The sequence below is a fragment of the Myotis daubentonii genome, chromosome 7 (assembly GCF_963259705.1).
Source record: "Myotis daubentonii chromosome 7, mMyoDau2.1, whole genome shotgun sequence".
Lineage (NCBI taxonomy): Eukaryota > Metazoa > Chordata > Mammalia > Chiroptera > Vespertilionidae > Myotis > Myotis daubentonii.
In genome coordinates this window covers 54,643,980-54,655,257 of record NC_081846.1, presented here as the reverse complement: position 1 = coordinate 54,655,257, position 11,278 = coordinate 54,643,980, and the positions used below count along the sequence as shown (strand labels likewise).

General features: G+C 39.5%; 1 protein-coding gene across 1 annotated transcript in view; it reads left to right on the top strand.

Annotated features, from left to right (window-relative positions):
* Positions 1–527: 527 nt before the first annotated feature.
* Positions 528–11,278, top strand: part of SLC4A10 (solute carrier family 4 member 10) — a 240,109-nt gene continuing 229,358 nt past the window's right edge. The window contains exon 1 of the mRNA XM_059704268.1: positions 528–851. Within this exon, the coding sequence (XP_059560251.1) occupies positions 804–851 (48 nt within the window). The 5' untranslated portion in view covers positions 528–803. The remainder of the gene's footprint in view (positions 852–11,278) is intronic.

The following is an 11,278-nucleotide window of genomic DNA, read 5'->3' as shown; positions in this document are numbered from 1 at the left end:
CCCCTTACCTCTCTGTTGTTGAGACTTTTAAGGCAAAAAGGTGATATGCTTGGGTTACTCTTGTCAGATTCATGATCTTTTCAAAGTGCTTTATTATCTTCATCATTGTTATTGTCACAATACTTTATTTCCTTATTATTTTTGTCAGAAATTACAGAAAATATATTTTATTTGTAATCAGGTATAACTTACCTGTTTATCACAATTAAAATGTTGAAAGTATCTGTCTACCTAATTTTAATTGAGTCAAAACTGATTTAAATGTCTGATTTCCTTGTTACTGCAGTTCAAGCTCACTAAGTTATATCAATTTTGATGTCATCTTATCTGTTTTTAAAGAGCCCTTGTACTCAGAGTGGAACAACTAATAAACCTTATTAATGTCATCTTGTTTGAATTATATCTCTTAGGGGAATGAAGGGAATTGCCTCGAAGTGTCAAAATCTGGCTGAGCTGTTGGAGTCCACCTTAGACTCGTTTATATAAGAAGTTAGCATCTTAGGTGAGATTCGTTAGACTTGCAGCATTGCAGACTGTGTATTATACCAGTAGCCAGGTGTGGGCAGTGATACAGGGTTTGAGAGATCTCTCTTACTGGCCCAGGGATCCAAGGCATTCAGTGCAAAACCTGGCCAGCAGCCCGAGTGAGTAGGAGCCATGTGACTCTGGTGAGTTGGAGTGTGCAATTGCCTCCTGCCTCAGAGCTACCTGATCCGAATACTAAGCAGAGCGAGTGCCGGGCTGAGTGTAAGACACCGAAGCCACTGCAGAGAAAGGTGCTTATTCCGGAGGCATTACAAAACATGGAGATTAAAGACCAGGGAGCCCAAATGGAGCCGCTGCTGCCTACGGTAAGAGACAACCTGCTGTGATGTAGCTTTAACTGGCGTTTGCTGCAAAACCTGTCAGGCAAGCGGTCTGCTAGCTAGGTGCAGCGAGTGTACTTTTGGGGTGGTGGATAGCTCCCACGACATAAGGACAGGGGTCTCCTCCCATTTTGGGTGACTGAAATGCATAACGCAAAACACATGATCCCCCCCCTCCCTTCTTCTCAATATGGATGCACTATGGTGATGAAATGTCTTGTATTTTCTGCTGTTTGAAGGGATGGCTAGTTTTAGCAGCAGGGGCAGCTGTGTGGCTTTCCCTGTCTGTTACTGCCTATCTCGGTGTCTCAGGCTGTGCAGTGATGTTTCAAGCCCCTGCAAAGAAGCCCCCTTTTATCATATTTATCTGTGGTAAATTTCCTCCTCATGCCTCATACCCCTCACAGGGAGGTAAGTAAGTGAATCGGCTGCTGTTGCAGCTTAGAGATTTAGTCTCTGCAGCAACCAGGGGAAAGGCGAACAGAAGGATCACGTTCCGTGTGTGTGTGTGTGTGTGTGTGTGTGTGTGTGTGTTTTCTCTCAGTCTCTCTCAAAGGGAAATGTATCATGGTTTACATATAAAGAAGGTATGCATTTTGGGGAACAGGTATATAATCCAGATTTGAATATCTGAAGGGTTCCTGAATTCTTATTTGGAAATAGCCTGTTTATCGCTGGGTCTTTGAGCCTCCTCCCTCGACCTAATTCTTGGTAAGTAGTTGATTTATCTATCTTCTGCACAAATCTCTCTGGCTGGCTCACAGACTTTGCAGATCCTCAGGCAGCATCTTCTTTCTCATCCTGGAGCAGCTGATGTTACTGTATTCAAGGGGGGAAAAAAGAGAAAAAAAAGCCCAACGGTATTTTCTTGATGCAACAGAGATGCCAAATGAAAGCTTCCAGCCATCTATCAGAGCTGTCATAGCTCAGAATAGCAGACATCTCCTCCCTGCACCAAACCAGGTTGTTCTCAGCTCTCAGCTACTCAGGTCAGTGACCCGCCTAGCAGAGTAGGGACTGGCAGCAAGCTGTCCATTTCCAAGTCTATTCCCAGGATTTGAATACATCTTTAAATCAAATAATAGCTCCATGGGGAGTGGGCAAATTCGGGGCCACTGTATTTTTAGGGCCTTACCTCTCCTGCTGTCTCAAAATCTGCAAAAGATTCCAGTTTGCCTCCTGGAATCAACTTTGGCCATTGAGCATGCTCAGTTCTCCTCAGGATGCCAGATTTGGGCAGGGAGGAAGCAGGGAGATGGGAAGAATCAGGAGTCACCATAAGAATGAAGCCTAATTAAAGGGCAGGGACAGTGTGTGTGTGTGTGTGTGTGTGTAGGGCAGGGGGGTGTGGAAGGGAGGAGAGGAAAGCATGCCAATTAGTCTGGCTGCTTAAAAGTAGAGACATTTCTTTGCAGATCTGAGAAGGGGTTATTTTACAAAATGAGAGTAAAAGGTTTGTCTGTCTTTCCAAACTTGAGTAGACACGTAAATTAGGATTCTGTGGGTACTGAGAGTAAAGGGTGTCAAGACTATCAGAGAATTATTGTTCCCTAGATGACTGAGGAGCTCATCATAGGAACTGGGGGATGGGGAATTAGGGAAGATTAAGACACAGGGAAAAACCCTGTTTTAGGGGAAGGGGCTTGGGAATTGCCCTAGAAAAGTGATCTGAAGTCACTTCAATGTGGCGTGTGAGTTGTCACTTTTGGGGACTGGTTGAGGGATTTTGGAGCAAATGAGAAATTTAGAAGGGAATGTTATTATGGGCTAGATGGACAATCTGTGGCTTAAAAGAGCATAGAAAATACATGTCTGTTTAGAAAAGAAGGTCTGTAATAAGTTAATGGAATTTTTGAAGAGTCAAAAGTTTGCATTTTATGTGGATAATGCCCAGAATAGAAGTTACAAAGTGTAATGACAAGAAAGGATCATATTAGCAATTCATTTTAAGAAAAATAAGCCTGAGAAGATAGAAAGGATGCTGAATTATTGGCCTACTTGTATTTGTATAATATTTTCAACTTCCCCAAATACTTTTGTGGGTTTTTTTTTTTAGTTTTGAAAACATGTTAAAGCAGATTTTATTATCTTAATTTTAAAGATGAGAAATGAAGGAACAGGGATTTTGAATAATATGTCTAAGTTCACATAGGGATGAAGCCAGGACTAGAATATAGGTCTTCTAAAGCTGGTTCAGAACAAAAGCAGTGTTTTTTTTCAACATGACATTATTAACCAGGCTTATTATAATCAGATTCTGGACTGAAGTTTTATGCTTGGAAGCAAAAGAGAGAAATAACTTTGGGTTCTGTTTTAGAAAAGTTGCAAATAATTATGTGAGAGGCAATATGGCATAGTATTTAAAAACATAGTCTCTAGGTCCCAGCATTGCTGTTTCTATGCTGTGTGATTGTGGTAAAGTGATAGATAAGCCTTAGTTTCTTCAACTGAAAAATTGGAAAGGAATGATACACATGTCTTGGGTTTTGTGATGAGTAAATGAAATAACCTATGTCCAGTACCTGACATTTAGTAGTAGTAAGTACTCAGTAAAAGCTGCTGTTATTATTGATGGAAATATAGACATTGAGATGAGTTCCAGGTTTCAGGTCTTATGGAAGGTGGCTTGTCAGTGCTATGTCCTAAGAAGGAAAAGTGGGGAAAAGGAACACCGGAAAATGCTGTGCAGTGGAGGTGGAAGTGGGGTTTTTAGTTACAGCTACGGAGTCTGTAGTATGGCGGGAAAGCTAATCAGAAGGGCATAAGAAAACCTAGATTAGATCTGGGACAGAGCAGTCAGACATAGGTAGATGGAGAAGTCAGAGAGAAAGAAAAATCACAAGACAAATGAGTGAATGTGTGAATTTTGATTCCAGCGAAAGGAAGGAAAAGATTCTTTTTAAGCCCCCAAGGTTTACCTTCGTTTAGTATATATAAAGTACCTCCTAAGGGGGTGTGTGGAGGAGACCCTGATGTGCTTTCCTTTTCTCTCAGCTCTTCTTTAGACTGATCATTTTCTTTTGCGGACAAGCTTCACTGCATTGTGTAGGCCCCAGTCACTCTCAGGGTTAGGAGAGTCAACTCATGTAGGCCCAGAGTATAGGCTGGCTTCAGTAGTACCTGACTGTTATGTTTGAAGCTATTACAACAAGCCATGTTCCAAACAATTATTCACTTATTAAATGCCTACTATTGGTCAAATATGTTCTCGATGCCGGGGATACAGCAAAGAACAAGACGGACAAAACTCTGACCACATGCATCTCATAGTCTAGCTAGTCCAGAGATAGGGCTCAATTTAACTTCTTGAGAGACTGCTGTTTTCTTCTCAAATATTTCATCACTCTTATAAGCTCTTTGAGATGGGTACATATGGGGAGTATATGTGACAATCATGATGCTGACATCATTTCAGTAATAATGGTTTTAATCATTTAAAAATATGAAGCCAGGAATTTAGGATATTGCATATGACTTCAAATTTTCTGTTGACATTCAGTGTTGAATTTGCTTTTAAGAGTAATCTGGCAATTTTAAATTACCAGGCCATGGAAGAGGCTTTTAGGAGGATATTTTTATAAAAAATATTTCTATCTCCTGCCATTTAATCTTAGGTGCTATGTAGTGGGTCCATGTTGGATGTATTCTAAAATTCTGATGTTCTAAAAGGAACTCATTTTAAGTGGAACTTACTCATAAAACTGTCCTGAGGTATGGAAATAAAGTAAAGACAACTTTTAAAAGGTAATGTGATAGTATAGGGTAGCTGGTGGAATTGAGCACCTTTTAAAATGCTAATTCCAGATTTCCAAATAGCCTATTTATTATTTTATTTGTGAAAAACAGTTATTAAAATCTTCTATGTTAGTAAATCAGGGAAAGGAAAATGGGATTAAAATGTCAAAGTAACAAAAAGAGCACATAGATTGGCTAAGTAATATTGGTATTTATATTTTACTTAAATTATAATTCAGATATAGTATGCATTTGAAGAAAACATACTCATTACACATGGAAGTAAAATGTACACATAGAAGCCAAAGAAATCAATTCTCATTTCCACTTTCATGACTTGAATTGTTACTTTACAATGGTGAGTGACTATAGAAATAAAATATGTGTATAGGATGCTAAGGTTGGTAATGAGTGATAGAACATAAAGCCTACAGTATTAAATTCATGATGAAAATATTGAGGTCAGGTGAGGAAGTGGAATAGTATATGAGAGAGGGGTAAAAAATATCTAGGCCAAGTTCTAAACTCAAATAGAGTCAGAGAGCATGGTAAAAAAAATAATGACACTTCCAATGTATCATTTTTTTTTCTAACCTTAGAATGATGGTTGCTTCAGAAGTTAAACTGGACATAGATAGACTATAGAGCATTGCATGATGCTACAAGTGAATGGAGAAATGTGGGTGCTACTCTCAATCCTGTGCAGAGAAATTACCACTCCCTTTGCCACATGGGACACATGACTTAATTATTTGGCTTTCTGCGAAGATACACTTTCAATCTATATAGTAAATATTAATGAAGTGGTATTTACTTTTAGGTAATATAGCTGTAAGTTAAAGTTCTAATATATTCTCCCACTTAAAAGATTTGTCGCAGGTACTCCTTGGGGTGTGTTCTTATTTAGAAAGAGGGAATAACTAGTGTATAATGCATCCATCTTGTGGAATCATGTATGTTTTGGTCAGAGAGCTGTAGAGATCAATTGGAAACCAGATTTTAGATGAAATCCTTAATTTACAAACAATGAAACTGAGAGATAAGGACTGTATTTTAGGCATGCCATTTATGCTAGCTAATGGCAGAGCTTGGCCTAGAGTTCAAATCTCTTGATTCTGAGTTCATTCTTTCCACTGTTGTGTAATCCCTATTCTATCATAAACAGCTGAATATCAAATTGAAATTATTATAGTAATTAGATAATCTTTGTGAATTATTAGTAGATATTATCTTAGGATCATGCTAAACACAAACATCTCTAGTCTTCATGATTATCCAGTCTTACAGATAAAAAATAAGGCTTAGAGGGTTGAATAAGTTACCCAGGTTCACATAGCTAATGAGTATTGAGCCAGGGTTTGAAAATATTGTATCTAATTGACTTTGCTCTTTTTTTTAAAATATATATTTTATTGATCTTTTACAGAGAAGAAGGGAGAGAGATAGAGAGCCAGAAACATCGATGAGAGAGAAACATCAATCAGCTGCCTCCTGCACACCTCCCACTGGGGATGTGCCCGCAACCCAGGTACATGCCCTTGACCGGAATCGAACCTGGGACCCTTCAGTCCACAGGCCGACGCTCTATCCCTGAGCCAAACCGGTTTCGGCGACTTTGCTCTTTTTAATGTAAGTCAATTAAAAATAAAAAGAATCCAAAATTGGCTTTCACATCTAACTCTTCAAAAATCAAAGCACTATGATACAAGGTGCTATAAAATGTAAGGCATTGCAGGTCACATATTGCATGATTCCATTTATATGAAATGTCCAGAATAGGCAAAGCCTTAGAGACTAAAGTAGATTAGTGGTTGCCAGGGCCTGGGGTGTAGGGAAGGCTGCTAATAGCTATGGGGTTTCTTTTTGGAGTGATGAAAATGTTTGGAATTAGATAATGGTGATGGTTGTAGAAAATTGTGAGTACACTAAAAACCACAGAATTGTATGCTGCAAAATGGTGAATTAGATCTAAATAAAATTGCAAATAAAAGTAAGTTACTGTTTAACCATTATTATTAACAGGGAGGAAGTTGTAAGTAGTCTTTTTTTTAAATTAAATCTTTATTGTTCAGATTATTACAGTTGTTCTTCTTTCCCCCCCCCCCCCATAGTTCCCCTACACCCGGTTCCCACCCCCCCCTACCCTTACCCCCCCCCCCCCCGCACTGTCCTCATCCATAGGTGTACAATTTTTGTCCAGTCTCTTCCCGCACCCCCACACACCTTTCCCCCTGAAAATTGTCAGTCCACTCCCTTTCTGGGCCCCTGATTCTATTATATTCACCAGTTTATTCTGTTCATCAGATTATTTATTCACTTGATTTTTAGATTCACTTGTTGATAGGTGTGTATTTGTTGTTCATAATTTGTATCTTTACCTTTTTCTTCTTCTTCCTCTTCTTAAAGGATACCTTTCAACATTTCATATAATACTGGTTTGGTGGTGATGAACTCCTTTAGCTTTTTCTTATCTGTGAAGCTCTTTATCTGACCTTCACTTCTGAATGATAGCTTTGCTGGGTAAAGTAATCTTGGTTGTAGGTTGTTACTATTCATCACTTTGAATATTTCTTGCCACTCCCTTCTGGCCTGCATAGTTTCTATTGAGAAATCAGCTGACAATATTATGGGTACTCCCTTGTAGGTAGCTGACTGTCTTTCTCTTGCTGCTTTTAAGATTCTCTCTTTGTCTTTTGCTCTTGGCATTTTAATTATGATGTGTCTTGGTGTGGTCCTCTTTGCATTCCTTTTGTTTGGGGTTCTCTGTGCTTCCTGGATTTGTAAGTCTATTTCTTTCACCAGGTAGGGGAAATTTTCTGTCATTATTTCTTCAAATAGGTTTTCAATATCTTGCTCTCTCTCTTCTTCTGGCACCCCTATAATTCGGATGTTGGTACCCTTGAAGCTGTCCCAGAGGCTCCTTACACTATCTTCATATTTTTGAATTGTTTTTTCTTTTTGTTTTTCCGGTTATATGTTTTTTGCTTCTTTGTATTTCAAATCTTTGACTTGATTCTTGTGATCTTCTAGTCTGCTGTTGGATCTCTGTATAATATTCTTTATTTCAGTCAGTGTATGCTTAATTTCTAGTTGGTCCTTTTTCATCTCCTCGAGGGTCTCACTGGATTTCTTGAGGGTCTCACTAAATTTATTGGCAGTTTCTAGAAAATTCTTGAAAAACCTTATAACTATGGTTTTGAACTCTATATCCAGTAGTTTGCTTTCCTCCATTTCTGTCATTTGTGACCTGTTTCTTTGTATCCACATTTTTTATGCTTCCCTGTGTTGGTAGAGTGGCTTTGTGTGCTAGGTGTCCTATAGGACCCAGTGGCTCAGCCTCCCCAATTACCTGAGGTGGACACTCTTGGTGCACCCCTTTGTGGGCTTTGTGCACAGTCTTGTTGTAGTTAAGCCTTGATTGTTGTAGGCATCACTGGGAGGAATTGACCTCTAGGCCAATTGGCTGTGAGAATCAGCTGTGTTTAAGGTGGGAGAACCAGCTGTGTCTACGGTGGGAGAACTTCTGTGCTGGAGACACCCTTCTGGGGCAAGGGTGAGTCTGCCCCCTGAGTGTGTCCCTTATGGATCTGAGGAGTTGTAATCTGGATGGTCCCACTCTGACCACTGGGTACACTGGCTCCTGGATCTCTAAGGAGCTGCTAATTTAGCCTCTGCCTGAGGCTACCCAGCAAGAGGTACAGAGAGATCTGAAGATTCCTCTTCTTTGTTTGGGGTTTGGAGGTGCCCAGATGAGGCCCAGCTGTGAAGCAATGCAAGCTGCTGTGGGGCCTTGGGCCTTCTTTTGGATGTTCTGGGTCTCTCTGACCCAGCTGCAGTTTGTTAGGTTATTTTAGATTGCAAAGGGCCAGGTCATTCATATGCAAAAGCCTCTGCGCACAGCTTGGGTGTGGTGGGGTCTCAGGGAATCAGCAGGGTGGAACAAACAGCTATGGCTGATCCTCAGCCCTGCCCCAAGAGGCCCTGGGTCTCAGTGTCCTGGTAATCACTCCAACACCTCTGAGAGAAAGCCGCCCTGGAGTTCTGCCTGCTGCCAGACAGTCCAGTCTCTCCCCGTATGAGTCTGGGTCTCCAGAGACTCGCCCGGAACTGGAGTTCAGAGCAGTCGGGAGCTTGTGTCTCCCGCCCAATTGAAAATGACAACCGTGTCCTCAGTTGCCATCCCTTTCCACGTGTGCCTCTGTACCTCTGCACTTTACTTCTGCAGCTCCTCTGAGTCTCAGTGTGCTTTTCTCTTTCCTTCTAGTTGTAGAATTTCCGCTCAGCCAGCCTTCCTGTGGTTCTGGATGATGTCCATTTTGCCTTTTAGTTGTATTTTTGAAGTGGTTGTGCAAGGCAGCAATTTCAGGTGTTTACCTATGCCACCATCTTGGTTTTAGTAAGTAGTCTTTTATATCAGTCAGATTTATATAAATAAAAAAGGAAAGAAAATATTCATGAAAATTAAAAATCTCTCTCTCTCTCTCTCTCTTTCCCCCTCACCCCCAAGATAGTCTTTACCACAAAATTTATTTTCTGAGATTGGTCAGGGTTTTGGCAAACTATTTGCAGACCTCAGATCTTTTGGAATATATCTTCAAAGCTGACTTGCGAGGGTATATGGGATATAATATCTACATTAAATGAAGATAACTCTTTAACTTGAATCACATTGTTATTTCTTCTCCAAATCATCTTTTTAAAAAATTCTTTATTGTTGAAAGTATTACATATGTCTCCTTTTACCTCTCTAACCTCTCCCTGGCTTCTCCTGCCTCCCCTTCCCCAACACAAGCCCTCCCTCCTACTGTCTGTGTTCATTGGTTATGCTCATATGCATGCATACATGTGCTTTGGTTGATCTCTTACACACCTCCCCCCACTCTCCTCTGCCTTCCCTCTTTGGTTCGATGGTCTGTTCAAAGCTTCTGTGTCTCTGGATCTATTTTTGTTCATCAGTTTATGTACATTATATTCCACAAATGAGTGAGATCGTGTGATACTTACCTTTCTCTGACTGGTTTATTTCTCTTAGCATAATGCTCTCCAGGTCCATCCATGCTGTTGTAAATGGTAAGAGTTCTTTTTTTTTTTTTATAGCAGCATAGTATTCCATTGTGTAGATGTACCGCAGCTTTTTACTAGTAATCCACTCATATGCTGATGGGCACTTAGCCTCTTTCCAAATCTTAGTTATGGTAAATTGTGCTGCTATGAACATAGGAGTGCATATATTCTTTCTGATTGGTATTTCTGATTTCTTGGGATATAGTCCTAGAGTTGGGATTACGGCGTCAAATGGGAGTTCTATTTTTAATTTTTTGAGGAAAATCCATACTGTTTTCTACAGGGGCTACACCAGTTTGCATTCCCACCAGCAGTGCATGAGGGTTCCTTTTTCTCCACATCCTCACCAGCAATTGTTGTTTGTTGATGATAGCCATTCTGACAGGTGTACGATGGTAACTCATTGTCATTTTGATTTGTCCAAATCATCTTTCTGAATTTTCTCTTGATATACTTTAACATAAGGAATACCAGAGCAACAAAATTTCTAAGAAGAAAAATTAAAACTTACGATATGTTGCCAACATTGTTTTAAGGTCTTTGTTGGTCTAGCTTCATAAAGTGTTATATTACTTTATGGCAAATCAAACTCCAAAGAAAACCATCAATTAACGATTTTATACTGATTTTTATAATATGTTTCTGCCAGGATCTTATGATGTCCAAATTTTTTTTTTACATATAATACATACATACATAATGGTTTACATATCATAAAATTCTCCTGTTCAGGAAATTTACAGAGCTGTGCAACCATCACTACAATCTGTTTTAGAACATTTCATTGCCCCCAAGGTTTTCTCCAGCCCATTTAATGTTAACACTCAATTCCAACCCTGATGACTGATGTTCTTTCTACTAATTTTCTTTTTGTCTCTATAACTTTGCCTTTTCTGAACATTTCATATAAATGAAATTATAAATGGGAAGTATTTTGCACCTGGCTTCTTTCACTTAAAGTGAAATGTTTTGAGGTCCATCCATGTTGCTATGTGTGTCAGAAGTTTGTCATTTGTATTGCTGGAACATATTACATAGTACATAGTTTCTAACGTTTAGCTATTACAAACAATGCTGCTATAAATTCTCATGTATATGTCTCCATGGATATGTCTATTTACCTTTCTCTTGGTAGAGTACTACAAGCGGAATTGCTGTATCACATAGTAAGTTTATATTTAATGGTTAAAGAAATTGCCAGGCTCTTTTCCAATGAGATTGTGTCGTTTTACTGTGTATGTGCTGTTTTACATGTATCAGCGGCACCAGTAATATAAGTGTTTTGGTTTCTCCATGTTTTGCCAACACTCAATATTGTCTGTCTTTCTGGGTAGTCATTCCAATGAGTGTGAAGTGGCATGCTGTTGTGATTTTCATGATGACTAATTTCCTTTGTTCATTTGGATAGTTATAACAAAATATCACAGAGTGGGTAGTTTATTAACAACACACATGGATTTTGCACAGTTCTGGAAACTAGAAAGTCCAAGATCAAAGAGTGGCAGATTTGGTGTCTGGTGTGAGCCTCTTCCTTGTTTATAGATGGCCATCTTTCTGCTGTGTTCTCACAGATCAGGGTGAAAAGAGAGCTCTCTGGGGCCTCTTTTATAAGG